This window comes from Mycteria americana, chromosome 9, assembly GCF_035582795.1.
Source record: "Mycteria americana isolate JAX WOST 10 ecotype Jacksonville Zoo and Gardens chromosome 9, USCA_MyAme_1.0, whole genome shotgun sequence".
NCBI classification, from domain to species: Eukaryota; Metazoa; Chordata; class Aves; order Ciconiiformes; family Ciconiidae; genus Mycteria; species Mycteria americana.
This window is the reverse complement of record NC_134373.1, coordinates 22,169,108-22,183,619: the sequence shown is the minus strand read 5'-3', so window position 1 is coordinate 22,183,619 and position 14,512 is coordinate 22,169,108. Positions and strand designations below refer to the sequence as shown.

At 40.2% G+C, this 14,512-nt stretch overlaps 2 protein-coding genes across 4 annotated transcripts in view; one reads left to right on the top strand and one right to left on the bottom strand.

The window, feature by feature from the left end:
• The window catches only part of ABCB11 (ATP binding cassette subfamily B member 11), a 46,215-nt gene that overhangs the window by 28,098 nt on the left and 3,605 nt on the right, over positions 1-14,512 (bottom strand). For 2 of the 3 annotated variants that reach the window (XM_075512014.1, XM_075512013.1), the window contains exons 2-9: positions 11,460-11,477; positions 11,331-11,379; positions 9,296-9,537; positions 7,555-7,642; positions 6,759-6,892; positions 4,751-4,922; positions 2,864-2,988; positions 1,930-2,104 (exon numbers count right to left, since the gene is read on the bottom strand). In XM_075512014.1, coding sequence (XP_075368129.1) covers positions 1,930-2,104; positions 2,864-2,988; positions 4,751-4,922; positions 6,759-6,892; positions 7,555-7,642; positions 9,296-9,537; positions 11,331-11,379; positions 11,460-11,477 — 1,003 coding nt within the window. The other variant, XM_075512012.1, reaches the window with a different exon arrangement.
• The window catches only part of LOC142414612 (dehydrogenase/reductase SDR family member 9-like), a 29,645-nt gene continuing 21,282 nt past the window's right edge, over positions 6,150-14,512 (top strand). Inside the window, exon 1 of the mRNA XM_075512015.1 lies at positions 6,150-6,269. The gene's annotated coding sequence lies outside the window, so the exon portion shown is untranslated. The remainder of the gene's footprint in view (positions 6,270-14,512) is intronic.

Genomic DNA, 14,512 nt, shown 5'->3' with positions numbered 1-14,512 from the left:
CAGTGCTAATATGTCAGGGTGTGCTTGTCAGCATGAATATTTTTTTCCTAGAATTTACTTTGCTTTATTCCTCCTTAGTTTTTCAGTTACAGAGGTGGTTTGGCAGAGCAGATTATAAAGCTTTGGATAACATCTTTGGTGTAGGCTTTTGGTCCATTTTTTGCTTTGTTGTGGCTGATAGTTTGAACATTCACCCTGAGCATTAGGAGAAGTGGTATGTAATCCTTTGTTGTAGTTTGGCAATACCTGAGAATTCTGCTAAGCAGCAATCAAGGACTCAGCTAGCCTTCTGAATACAACACAAACAGTAGGCAGGATAAATGTGCAAGGTGTATAAGGAAACACTACTGCTGAGAAAGAAAGAAAAGTACACAGGACTCAGTTCTCCCTTGCACCATAGTGATGTTTCCTGAGAATAACCCCATGGCTAAAGTGGAAGAATCTGCTGTACGCATACTGTGTACTGCAAACATCTACACTGTGATGTGTAGATCATGCCATAAGTTCATACTCAGTTTTACTACAAACTAATTTTCTTGTGTGAACGAGTCCCAAAGCAAGTAGGTTATATGCATGTCAGAATCCATCATGAACATGAGGGAGCAGGTTCTGTACATTTGATAGAAGAAGAAGGGAAGGCAATGCTTAGTGTATCTCAATGCAGTATGGCTGGTGCACGACAGTTTTTCAGAGACCAGGAAAAGCATATTTAAATGTTTTGTATCTACAAATCTTCCCCTCCTCCCCCCTGCCAGACTAGGAGTGTATGGTAGAAAACATGAAGTACAAGAGAGATGACTGGAAACTGAGAGAGGAAGGGGAGCATAAGGGAGAGTGTCTCTATTGACAGCTACAATTTTTCAGCTACAGGGTAGCTCCCCATTTGCCCTTTGTCATTTGGAAGCACTGAACTATAGTTATCATGTGCAAGGCAAGGAAATTGCTCACTTTGTTTTTCACAGCACTACCTTGTCTCAACTACTGGTGTCAAGAGCAGTTGCAAATGATTTCCTGGGAGGGACATCCTCCTTGAACAGAATGACTCAATTTTACAATGTTCTCAGAGTAATTTAACAGGTTCCATTTAACAGGAAGTTTTGCACTGCATGCTGCTGGTGGTTGGGAGTTCTCATGGTGCGCAACAGGCAGAGAAGGGTCAGAAATAGATGTCTCATCAGAACACCCAGGACTTACCAAGGTTCAGGAAAAATTTACTCTGGGTCTGGACTGGAGCCTGCCATTTGGGCAGTCCTGACTTGAAGCAAATAACCGAAATATCTGTAGATGTTGGTTTTATTGCATTTAGGGCATCAGTGTCTAAAGCATCTACTGTGCAGAAGTGGATGCATGAGTGCCGTGCACGTTAGTATGTTTTTTATATACACTGCAGGAGCCACAGCCATGTGTGTTTTTATCAGCATATATGTTTACATGTTCTCTGTCAACTATACAGCTGGGCGGGCAATTAGCAACAGAAAATGATGATTCAAAGGAACAGAAATGGTTATGAGAGAGAAGTTAGATTCAATAAAACTTTCTTTGGTCAGGTTTCTCTTTACCACAATGGGGTTTTTCATCACCAGGCAAGTTCTTTGGAGAAGCCAATATCCCAGAAGCCACAGGCTGACCCACAAAATGGGAAAGCTAGTTTCAGGCCTCTGCCAGTTGTGTAGCAGGCTCTCAAATGAAAGCATTATTCTGATCGCAGTAGACAGCATTTCAAATCTTTAAAATATATATGGAATTTTTTTTAATCTTATCCAATTGTGTCATATACTTTCATACATATACTGAGTAATGATCTTTAAAAGACACATATAGCATTTGTTACCACAGAGCCACCAGATACTGGAACGCTACAAATGTGTGTTCCAGAATTAACGTTTCAAGAAACAATCCAGAAAAGTTGCATCAAGCTAAAATGGGTACCTGCAGAAGAGTGCCAGGTGAATACTCTTCTTCTTCAAGGACAAGTTTAGAGCCATACCAAAAGGCTAATGCATAACACAGGAAAATTATAAGCCACATGTAACCAGTGAATAATCCCATTATTATTCCTTTTCGAATTCCCCAGTGCTGAGCAAACACCAGATTTTTATCATATCTGTAGAAAGAGAGAAAAATAAAGGGGGATGAAATGAATTTGATAGAAAATTCAAAATGAACAAAGACCAACAAAATGAGGCATCTTCAATGACTGGCTGTGCTACAGTTAACAGAGGGTCCACATAAGGTTGATACCTCTCACTCTGAAGTGAGAGACCACTGCTGAAACCAGCAATGCTCCCAGATCATGAAATCCTTGTATGTTCTAGTGTAATAAGTACAAGAAAAGCCACACTCGCTGCAGATACCTTGCCATGGGATTTGGGGTTTTAGCAGAGTGACACAGGATTTGAGAATTTGGCTAATGCTTCAGAGCGCATCCTACAGCCATGTTATGTTTTAAATGAATTTAAGAGAAATTTGCAGCTTAACATCATCAAATCATTATGCCTTGCTGGAACTAGTTCTCTTACTTAGCTTGAAAGTACCCAAAGTTTTCAGATGTGCTGCAAAAGTGATACGTCAGACAATGTTTAGGGGAAAATTTGACAGTATGTTCCTACAAGTGGGAATGACTTGAAGATAATATTGCTGATGTTTTATTTCACTGATTGACTGAATTATGAAACTGCTTTTGCATATGTAATGTTATTTGAAACCTAAATTGCTATAATGTACATGCATATCATTCTCAAAGCTAACAAATGGTCATTGTTGTAGAATTTAGAGACTAATTGCCATGACTCTGAAGTACATTACAGCATTACGTTGCTACAGTAAAAAGAAATCAGAGACCTTACAATTTGTCCAAACAAACCTTTCAACTTCTTTCTTCTCCCCACCAAAAGCAGCCACTGTTCTGATGGATGAGAGCACTTCATCAGCCACAGCTCCAGCTTTTGCATAAGCCTTTAATTCTCGGCCTGTTAGTTTTGCCACAGCCTACAAAAGCATAAGAAGTGCTGGTTACACCTGAACTGTAGATGCAGACAAGGACAGCGGTAAGCAGTGCTTGGCTGTCACACTGTGCTGTCTGCTCTGCCTGAGGTTACCTCCTCCACTCCAAGCAGCCTTTTATTAGGCATGCTGCATACTCAAAGACTTCTATCTTCTAGTATTAGGGCATATACCTCTGTAGCATATGGTTTGCAGAACAATTATCGCCTTGGCCAACAACTCTGCTCCAGGTAGCTAGAAAGAGCAGCTGACAACACCTGCTTTCCCTCCCTCCTCCTCTCTCTGCTGCTAACTGGGCTTAAGCAGACTGCAGACTGAGGGTTTGCACATGATGGGAGGAAGGGGGAACTTAAGGGGCAAGTGTAGCCCTTTAGCCACTGTGGCAGAGCCCAGCTTCAGGAAGAAGTAGTAATGGTACTGATGGGGGAGGATGGAAACAGATGTTGCCTACCGTTGTGCTTTGTTTCTTGGGCTGACAGCAAACAGGTCCCTACACAGCAGCCCAGACCACACTGGATACCAAAAGCTTACTTAGGCTCAAAAAAATCCTCAAATTAATGGAAGAAAAAATGTAGTCACGTACAATTCTACACAAGGACACCACGTTGGCTTGGGAATGACATATCACTAGATATTGTAAAGTGTCATTATTTGCTTTCTCTCTTCAAATACCCTACCCGAGGCATCTATTAGCCACTTTTGGAGACAGGAAACCAGGCTAGTTTGACCTTGGGTCTGTTTTCTTTATGGTAAAAAACAAAGACTTGGGCTGGAAAGGCTCGTAAGGGGGAAACACTTAACAGTGGGTATGTGAAAGGAAAGAGATGGGCACAGAGAAATAAGAATGGAAAGGGGGAAAATTACAAACATAAAGGGGAATGAGCTCAGAAAGAAATTGCAAATGAAGGAAAGAGGGATTTGGGAGTTTATTTCGTTCCCTGCCAGGATTCTGCTCTCCCACTTCACACTGAGTCATCATTCATGTCATGTACTTGCAGCCAGCACAAGGTGCTAAAGGAAAGCAGGAAGATGAGAAATTAGTCAGAGTTACCTTAGAGTTTTGATAGCAAAACGATAGCAAACTGTTCGTGATGTGGAAGAAGTGAGATAGCCAAAGGGCTGAACCCAACCAAGAGCAGAGTGTGAGAGAGTGCAGAGGAGGAGTAGGAACTGCCCAGCCCTGCTGGGTGTAGGAGAGGAGGTGAGAGGGCAGAGGATCCTGCAGTTTCCCTCTTCACTGTCTTTCCTCTGCACAGTGACAGGGAGTTTGCAGGGAGCAGGTGGAGAAGCAGGACAGGAACAACTGGGAGAGGATGCAGCAGCTGCGAGGAGCAGGGACAGCTTAAGGTAAGTTTGAGCAGTTGTTTTCTAAAAGCCCCTAATCTACATAGAGAAATCACGCCTCGTGTCTAGTAACCATCTAAACCAGGTGTGTAGTAATAGAGAGAAGGTGTAGGCCAGGTTCTGATCTCAGCAACCATAATATCCATCCACAGGACCCAATAGAAGGTATGCTTACACTCCCATTGTAGAAGCAGGATATATTATTCTGGGAATCAGATATAAGCAAAGCAGGAGCAAAGCCTGCCTCCCCGCTCCTGCACCCCCAGTGCTGCTGTGACCATAATCTGCATCTCTTGACTTTAAAGGGGTGTAATAGCCTTCTCTTCCACCAATCCTCCCAGTTGTATGGCATGACCTTCCTTGCTCATCATACCTCAACATGAACCTCTCACAATTCACTTACCAAGCCATAGAAAGCCGCTCCAACCCCAAGCAGAGGGCTGACTGCAATGATAACCAAGGTCAATTTCCAGCCACTGACAAATCCCAGTAGGAATCCACACAAAAAAGTGGTTAAGCGCTGGATAAAGATTGCTACTTGGTCAGCAATAGCCTCATTAATTTTGTTAACATCACTGGAAAAAAACAACAAAAGCCAACAGAAGATTGGTGAGCATATCTTTCTTCTGTGTTGCAGGTCTTGGCTATATTTGGGTTAGTTGCTCTCCCTTGGAGAGGGCCCTTCCTCACCCCTATTCCACCATCACCCCTTCCAAAGACCCTGGGCTACAGTGATAAAACCTGGTGCCTTTGCATTGGCAGAAGGCTTTTATGCATGAATACTGCAGAGAAGATACTGTCTTTTCCCAGGAAAAGTCATCCTGCCAGCAGACTCATTCACTAGCTGATTCTTACTACTGTGCCCCAGCTGATTCAAAGGAGGGGGTAGAGACATCCCAGCTGGATGCAGCTATCTGATAATGGAAAAACAGTATAGCTGATATGGCATTCCTCCCATCATGGGGCACTGAGAATGTACTATACCACCTTGCTAAGGGGGCAGGAAAAGTGAGGAGGACTGTAACTCTCTTCTAGTTCCATCTTCCGCCACCTCCTGGTTCCTCTCTCCATCCTATCAGGTAGTTTGTTCTCTAAATGAGAGGGAGAGCGGGAAAACTGAGGAGGGCTACTTTATCACTGGAAAAACATGACAGCTCTATCACATGGGGGACAGTGGTGCAGTGGTTAACATAATTCGACCTCTAGGCAGCTGCAGAGTTCATTTGTTCTCTGTTATGCATTGCTAACACACACACAAAATGTCTTAAAGTGAAACAGTCTTTATACTTCTGCCACTCTTGGCTACTATCTCACCCCTGAGATTAGAAGAACTGGGAATTCCTGGAATAAATAAGAACAAGTGGCCTTGAGGTTTAAAGTGCAAAGTTGTTAGCTCATTGATATATAAAGTGAAATTACAGTCCTCTTGGAAAAATTTAAGAGTGTTGAGTTGAACATGTTTATAGTTCTTCTGGAGAATGTTTTTTGTGGTCAGGAAGCTTTTTGTAGGCACAGGACAATGTTGTTTGAAAAACCAGGGAACTAAGTGTTATTTATTAGACAAATACATGCTCAGTTCCTATTTTTTGCCAGAGAAATTCTTTACAGGAACTTACACTTGGCATTTATTCTTCATAAAAATAACACCACAGAAAGTCATAGATACCACTGGGCAGTGAGTAAGGGCAAATAAAATCTCCTTCAACTACAGAAAAATCTTCTGCAGAAGTGACTACTATTATGCAGGCACGACTAAGAACAGGGAGCCATCTAGAGTTGGCATATTCACCTCGCAGCTGCCTTCAGCCTGTAAACAGGAACCACTAAGAAGAGGAGCAAGCCTTAAACTCCGCTTTTGTGAGGGCTAAATGTTTACCAAGGATAAGAAGGTTTCTCCGTCTACCTTGGGTCCTTTTCTAAAGGTAGGTGCTTGTACCTTCTTCAGCAGAAGATTAAGCAAGGCTCACTCTTCTCTTTTAAAAACAAACAAAAGCAAAGTGTGCCCCTAATGTAATTGTCCTTTCTGAGAAATGAAAGGGGGTTCAAACCCACATCTCCAGCATCAGGGGAGTGCACAGTGGTAGCCAAATTATAGACTACTCTGAAAGGACTGGGCACAAGAGGAGAAGGGAAGGATAGGACAAGCTGGCAAAAAAACCCCACCCCAAAACCCAACCTCCCCCCCCCGTTTACTGACAGACGAGGCATAAAAGGGAAATAATTGTGACTTAACACGTATGGCACTCAGTTCGAAGATGGGGGGATAATCAGCCTGGTCTCTGCTCCCAGGAGCGTAGCTGTATGTGTTTGTTAGAAGGTGTTTGTCAAATGCCTAGTTATTGGCACTCAGTTATGTTTGGAAGGAAGTGCAAAATGTTCTCTGTACCGTATGTTTTTTCTAGATTACTTACTCAGAAATTCGGGTGTTCAGTTCTCCTACAGATGTACAGTCAAACCAGCCTATATCCATTCGCATTACTTTCCTGAAATAAGCTTTCCTGATTTTCTGTATCTGACGAGCTGCAGCCATAACCCAAAAGCAGATCTAGGAAGAGCATAATGTGGCTGATAAACTGCAGTAAAAAGTCTTTCTACTCCCAACAAATGGGAAAAAGCAATTTGGCTAAAATGGGAAAGACCAATTTGGCTATCGATAAAATTACTATTCAGGTAAAATGTATTCTAGCTATGCAGACATCACAGTTGTTTTATGCCTTTGATCTTTAAATAATCCAACAATTTTATAAAGCCTATGGATCAAGCATTTGTGTTAGTTCTGATAGCCTGAGAGGAGATGCAAGTTAAATTACTTATGCTGTTACATGAATGTCATACGGACACAAATTTTTCCATCTACAGCTGTAAGTAATAGAGGGATGGTAGTCATCCTACCAGCTGTTATTTTGGGAGGGCATGTGGATTCCATAGTAACCACACTTGAACAAGTATTTCTTGTGGTGTGAAAGGAGCAGCATGCATTCTTCTCACTGGGTAAAATGTATCCTTATACAAAGGTACGCATGCACAAATCCAAGGATGTCTCAGATTGCCAGAGCTAACCTATTTCAGCTGATAGAATGAGAACTGAAAGCATCTGCTCTGTTCAAATGGGCAGCTGACTGAGCAGTTAAAGGGAACATAATCATTATAAACTTAATTATTTAGTGATTTAAACTTTGAAATCAAAATAGGGAACAAAATACTGACTTGGAGGTATCCTAACACAAGTACGGCACAACCAATTCCTGCATAGTAACCTGCAAACTTGGTCATTTCTTGTTCAATGTCCAGCAGCCTGAAAATAAGGAAGAAAAAAAAAAAAAAAAAGAGTTAGCAATACTGTTTTAAGTTTCTCACAGATTTCTAATCTGGTGCTTCTTCAAGTTAGAGTCACATCAGCTGGCAAGTCAGCTTGTTTTGCTAACAAGAGGCGTTGCTTCCAGATACTGAGGCTATGGCTAGCAGTGGCTTGCTCTGCCTGTTGCACAGGGGTAGGGTGCTGGCAGGTACCAGGAAGTGCTCTGCCATCCTGGAGCAGCCCTGCAGTCTCTGAGAAAGCCCACCAGACTGCATGCTCTGAAACAGCACAGGTGAGAGGGTGTTTCAGGGAAGAGCTGCCCAACAAGTTGTCATTAGATGTTGAATGCATTTGCTTTGTGCCATTATACCAACTATAACACTCAGATTTAAATAGTGTTTTACAGAGAGAAATGAGGGCTGCTAAAGTCAACTGAAGTATTACTTTGTACTGTAAGCTTGCTAATCTGAAAAGATAATTTCTTTTAGCTCAAGTACGAGTATTAAATTAATCTTAATATCAGTGAAGGGCATTGAGTTGCTGCTATTGCATTTAGATTACTTTGAAATAGGCATTTCAGGTTGTTACCCGTTATGCTTTTAGACAACTTTTTTAAAACATCCTGCAGACAGCAAATTTTATTCTGTTTACCCAGAATTTGGTACACTGAAATTTTAAGCCAAAAGGGAACACTATGCACCTGACCTGATCTCTTGCAAAAAACAATCATGGAAACAACTCATGTGCCTGACACAGATATCCAGTACCATTTTTAATGCTTTAATGTATCCTGCCTGGTGTGTAGTTGCTGCTTCAGAGGAACAGAGGTCTGTAGCAAATCCTGTATTCTACCTGCCAGCCCCATCTCGGAGGGCTGGCTTGGACAGCCTGGAGCAAATAATTTGGCCCCAGTCACCTACGTCTAGGAATGTGAATCACTTCCCATGTGCTCTGAATTTCAGAGACCTTTAGACAAGTAACTTTTAATTCTAATTAAATATCTAATTAAATGTCACTCAGAGATTAGAAAACTCTTAGAATGATGCACTGAAAAACAGCTTTAGGAAAGGTTGCATGTTCAAATTTGGCTTTGACAGATATCTGTATCTGAATGAATCATCTAGACTCCATTTATTATGGTTAATGGAAAGAAACAGGCACTCTTATAGGGCAGTTCATCTGCCCTGCCTTAGACATCTCCCATAAGCTAAGATGAATTGCATCCTAGAAGCACTCATTTCTCTTCAATGACTAAAGTTTAGCTAACTTGCTCAGAAGTCAGCAGGCGCCTATAGGTACCTAAGTCCTAACCAGAATGACCAGAAGTCATTATTACCTTTAATGTCATCAGAAAACACAGATTAATGAACTCAGATGTGTAGCAGATACATCTGTTATCAGAACAATCATCATCAAAGAATATCCTTGCTAACATCTATAGCCGAAAGACCAAGGCCCAAGCTGACTGTCTCTCCCTCCAGGTAATATCTCCAGCTCAGAAATAGGACTCTGTAACAAGAACCATGCCCCTTTTCTGGCTTATGTATAGAAAATGTAAGGTTTAAAGGCTGAAGTGAACTTTCACTAGCAATACATTCTCTGACAAGCCATAACAACAAAGGAAAAGAAACAAATACATCTACTACTTACCCACATCTTATTGTGGCGTTCTTTTCATTCTGATGAATAGTACCGTTAATCCACACTATGGTGTTATTTACACATGTCTTGCCTGGGTCTTTAAGCTCTTGCATTTCAATGTCATATTCAATAAATGTGTCTGCCATTGCACCAAACACAAGCAACACAGCTGGCTGGGCTGCTCCATGAACAATAGCACAGAAACTACCAACAGCCATCATTAAAATTTCCATAGATGAAGAAAATCGAAACTAAAGAGACAGGAAAAAAATATGTTCTCTGCTGAGAGGCAGTCTTCATGCTGGTTGTATACTGATAAATCATTAATCAGGTAGATCAGATACAAAATCATTCTCTTTAAATTTCAGAATTATCTTCAATACAGAAAGACGACAAATCTGTCTCTCTAATCTAATTGCACCTGTGATTACAGCCTCATAAATTATTATGAGCTCCCTTTTAGCTGACAGCAGAATCTGACCATGTGAATGAATGTCTTATCATATAACATTAATAGCTCAATATCATTTCACATTATCATCATTCCAGAAACTAGCTAAAAGATTAAGAATAGTAATTATAATTCATATATATAGTCTGCTTTGCAGATTTCCTGTGGGGATGGAGGGAGAGGGAAGGGAGGAAAAAGCCTTAGGGCATTATGTAGAGCCTCTGAATAGAGTTAGCCAATTTCTCAAAAGTCTGGGGTGCTGTGGTAGAAAGCCAACTAAACATCTCAGAGCAAGTTCGCATAATTAATACTCTAAAACATGTTGGCTGAGCCAGGCAATTGTGCATTGGCTCTTAATCTGTGAGAAATATATAGAAATATGACATAGTATGCAGTAAAAAAAGGTTTGAGCTAAGTCCTATTACCTTACATTTGCCATGGGCCAAGAGCATGCACACATGCAGCTGGTGACTCAGCTAAGATACAGCAACTTAAGTTACCTTTGTCATGTTGTGTGAAGTCTGATTCTCAAGTTGAAGTCATGAATAAAGATATAGATCAAACTGTCTGTGTGGAATATCAGTACCAAATGCTATCTATTTTGAAATAGGAGTGTAAAGAGAAATCATAGCCTGCTGAAGAACCTGTCCAGGTTCTGTAGGTGCTATAAAGTGTCTAAGAGAAGAAAGGGTGGGAATTTGGAGCACATATGGAAAAGGGACATTAGGGCAGAGACAAGATAAAGGGAAAAACAAGTCAGTTAACATAAAACAGAAATAAATAAAAGGTCTTTCTACAAAAAATGTCAGAAGAAAACTATAGCACTACCACTGTTTTGCAAACCTTGCTCATAAGAAGTCTAGGAATTACCTTGATTAAAAAAAAAAAAACACACACAGAAAATGCACAGGTATGTGATATCTAATCTCTCAGCAAATCTGATGCAAACATACTGTGTTTCCCAACTGCACTTTAGGAGTTAAACATCTATGCAAAACAGGCTACACAATTTAAACCCCTCTGCTTGACAGACATAGCCCTCTGTGTGGACAGACTGTTCTCTCTACCCAACTAGGAGTTGAGATACTTAGCCAGGTAGACTACAAGCCACATGGACGTAACTGCACTAGCCCAATACTATAGTCAGGACCATATTAGTTTGGACACATAATGTGCATTCCCAAGTTTCTGTAGTTACCAAATCTTCTAATACCCATGGAGCTATTACAAGGGAGCTAAATTATCTGCCAAATATCACACAGCAAATTTTTGGCAGAAATAAGAATGAACCAAGGTCACCTAGATCCCTGCTATGCATCTTAACTCTTTTCCCCATATCTACCTGTAGGTTCAATATAATGTGTTTAATAGACAATGATAACACAAATATCGATGATTGATACCAAGCTGACAAAATGACAAAGGGTTCTATTAAATTCCCATTGACTTTAATGGCAGAATTTCACGCCAAATGTTTTAATCTTTTAAAGTTTGGCTTAGTCACAGCTATTCCCCAAAACAACCATAGAGATTATTGTCACTTATTCCGCAGCACAATACACATAAAATATTTATAGCCATTGCTTTCATTACCAGCTGAAAGAAGCCAACACGCATACTGTTTTCTTTCTTTTCTGATGACCTTCAAAAACAGAAAACATAAAATTATAAACTTCAGTACATTTTAGTACATATTTTGTTCTATATGCAAAGATAGTACACAGAATTGAACGTAACTCACTTTTCACTTCTCTTGTCTATAAAAGGTTCTTCATATGTATAGAAATTCCTAGGAAAAAGGGTAAGATTTTACATTCATTCTTTTATTCTGTTGATTACTTCTCTAAAATCACATCTTATTTGAGACATTTGGCCCAGAATTTTATGAGACAAGCTGTTTCTTTCAGATTTCTTTGGAACCAGTGATTTGATGGTTCTTTTAAATTTTAGACAGGAACTAGAACAGACATAGATTAAAATGATCTGAAGGTTTATGCTTTGTTTCATAAGCAGCTCCTCAAAACACTGTTCCTATAATGTGGATTGTGGGTTCTTGGAGGTCAGTTAGAGAAAAAACTACCATCCAAATTGTTGGCTAGTCCTTTCCTTAAGACAGACACAGCTCCTGTTCCCATTCTGTCTTATATTGCCAGCATGTTCATACGTCCATAGTGGCAGTAGAATCTCTCACCCTACCATACAGGGGGTTTTTTCAGTGCTCACATTATGTGTTGCTATTCTGTATGATCAGCTAAAATCTAAAGGACTAGTTGCACCATTATGGATGGGATCCATACTACAGCAAGTAATCATCAGCTGTGTACATTCAGTGATGAATGAGTAGGGATTTTGAATTTGGGTATTTTTTTTTAATGAAACAAATGAATTCGAGCTATATTTGTCATGAATAGTTTTCAGAAACCAGATCCTAGAAAGCCTGAAGGAAGCTTCATATGTGTAGTAGGTAGGACCATATGTGCGTTACTTGTGAAAGTCCAACAGAACTTGGGTTTCAAGATATGTGCGAGGACCATGGTAGACCTTGAATACTGGGCTGGTGCTCTCTAAGGTGGGCAACCTGACAAAGACAAAAATTAGGAGATGCTCTTGCTTCCTCATGCTAGTAGTTCTCAGACCATGTACACTGTGTGAGAAAGAGCTGGCACAAATTACAGCACCCATTAGGATGTTCAGTCTGCTACAGAGTTGTCCCACAATCTAGGAAGAGGGTGGCTCTTAACCCTATTCAAATCTCAGATTATAGCTGAAGGTCAAGGCCTCTAAGTCATTTCAGCTTTTAATTATCTAGAATTCTATGTTTAAATCTTAATATCTGAGCTCAAATGATGTGAGCTAATTCCTTTTATTTTAAAGTCTCACAGTTAAGCTTTAAGAGAAATTAATCAAGATTGATTAAAATTCCTGAAAATCTCATTTCTCAAACTAAAAGCACTGAAGAAAGATAAATTTGAATATCAAAAACATTTTCAGAAGACCAACCATATTTTGCTGCCATGACTCCGTGTTTTTAAAGGTTTCTGGGACTGTTTTGGTCTACCCATGTCAGTTGTATCAAATAAGGCAGTTCAACTCCTAGAGAACAGCTTTTCATTAAATACTGTATATTCTATAAATGCGTCAATTTGATCCAATGACATTAACTTCTTTGAATATTCCTAGAAATACTGATTGTTCCATTTGTGTACATGACTTACTCTGATTTCTTGAAGCTGTTACCTGTTAGGGAAAATAAATGCACAGACTAGTTAATAATTATTGTTAAAGTACATAATCTTCTGTAGACATGTGAAACATAAACCCTAGAACCCCATGGGACCTGATCATTCCTGAGCTATAAGCATCTTATTCCCACCGATACATCTAGCCAGGGAGATGAACTGACATGGGTCCAAAAATTCCTTGGTAAGTTTATATCAATTTATGCCTGCTTTCTCTTGAAAAAGTAGTGTCAAGTTTTCAATCCCCCAGATGACAAAATGGTTTTCACTAACTATATTATTCAGAACTATTTCCAAAAGTCAACTCATTTTCATTGCAAACAGTTTGGTAGTATTCAACTAGTTCTCTTGGACACTGGCTCATCAAGGAATACTGTTCTACTGGCAGTCCATGCATGGTCCCTGAAAGGAGGAGCGGCAGCTCTTCACTCTTGCCTTCCAACAACTTAAAGACTGCACATCAGGTGGAAGAGGGGCAGCTGTGCCCCTGGAGGGTAGGATGAACTTGTCACACTGATGTCTATTCTTGGGATACTAAGGAACCATAGCTTAGAGAAATGGAATTATGCTACAAGATATAATTATGCTGTAGGGCAACTTCTTAGTCCCCAAAACAGGTCTGGATTTAGCTCCCTTTCAAGAGATGTTGTTAAAGATGTCATACCTAAAGCACAGCTTGTGTTTGCAGGGGCCCCAAAGAAGAAGTGTCATCATAAGGGCATTTCTACATCTACTGATGTAGAAAATATTTGCTGTACATCACTTGAGATGACAATGAATAAAGATCTAGTTTTATGTATACAGCACAGTTTGGATAATCTAACGGCACTGGGCATATGCATCTTGCTCATTTAGGATGCACTTGGCAGCTCAGCATCAGGTTCAGAACCATGGTATGCTTTTCAAGCAGTGCCTTCCTTTCTGCACATCTAGTGACACAACACTGAGCATACACAGGCCTGTCTCACAGAGCAAACACAGAGGAACTTTGCATCAAAATTCACAGAGGGTGCAAAGAAATCACTGCAACCACAAATTTTGCCTCCATCATTTTTCTACCCAATGGAAGAAGACTTTTCCACTGTCTCCAGGGTGTTGCATTTCCCAAGGCAACAATGTTAGATGGAAGCAGTCTGAGTTTGAGACTGACAGAACAGCTGATTACATCTCCTTTTGGGGGTTAATAAGATAATTTTATTTGGCTTTAGCTAACAATGACTCTGTTGGTTTTATTCTGCTCTGTTTGTTGCTCAGGGATGGTAAGAAGATTCTTTCAATAAGGACATATGTCTATCCCAGGAATCCCAGGCATTATCCAGGAAGGTTTTAATTTGTAAAATTATTATTAAAGAAAATCATTTGCTGTTAGAAAAGAGATGGTTGTGAAGGAAAAAGAAACATCTGTTTAAAGTTTTTTGAAGTTTGGCAGCTGGTAACAGCTGTAATGGTTTGAAACCATTCCTAGAAGATTCTCCAGGGTGTACTGGAAAAGATAAAGTTTAGAAAAAGCTTTCTCTGCAGGCTGGCAATGCAAAG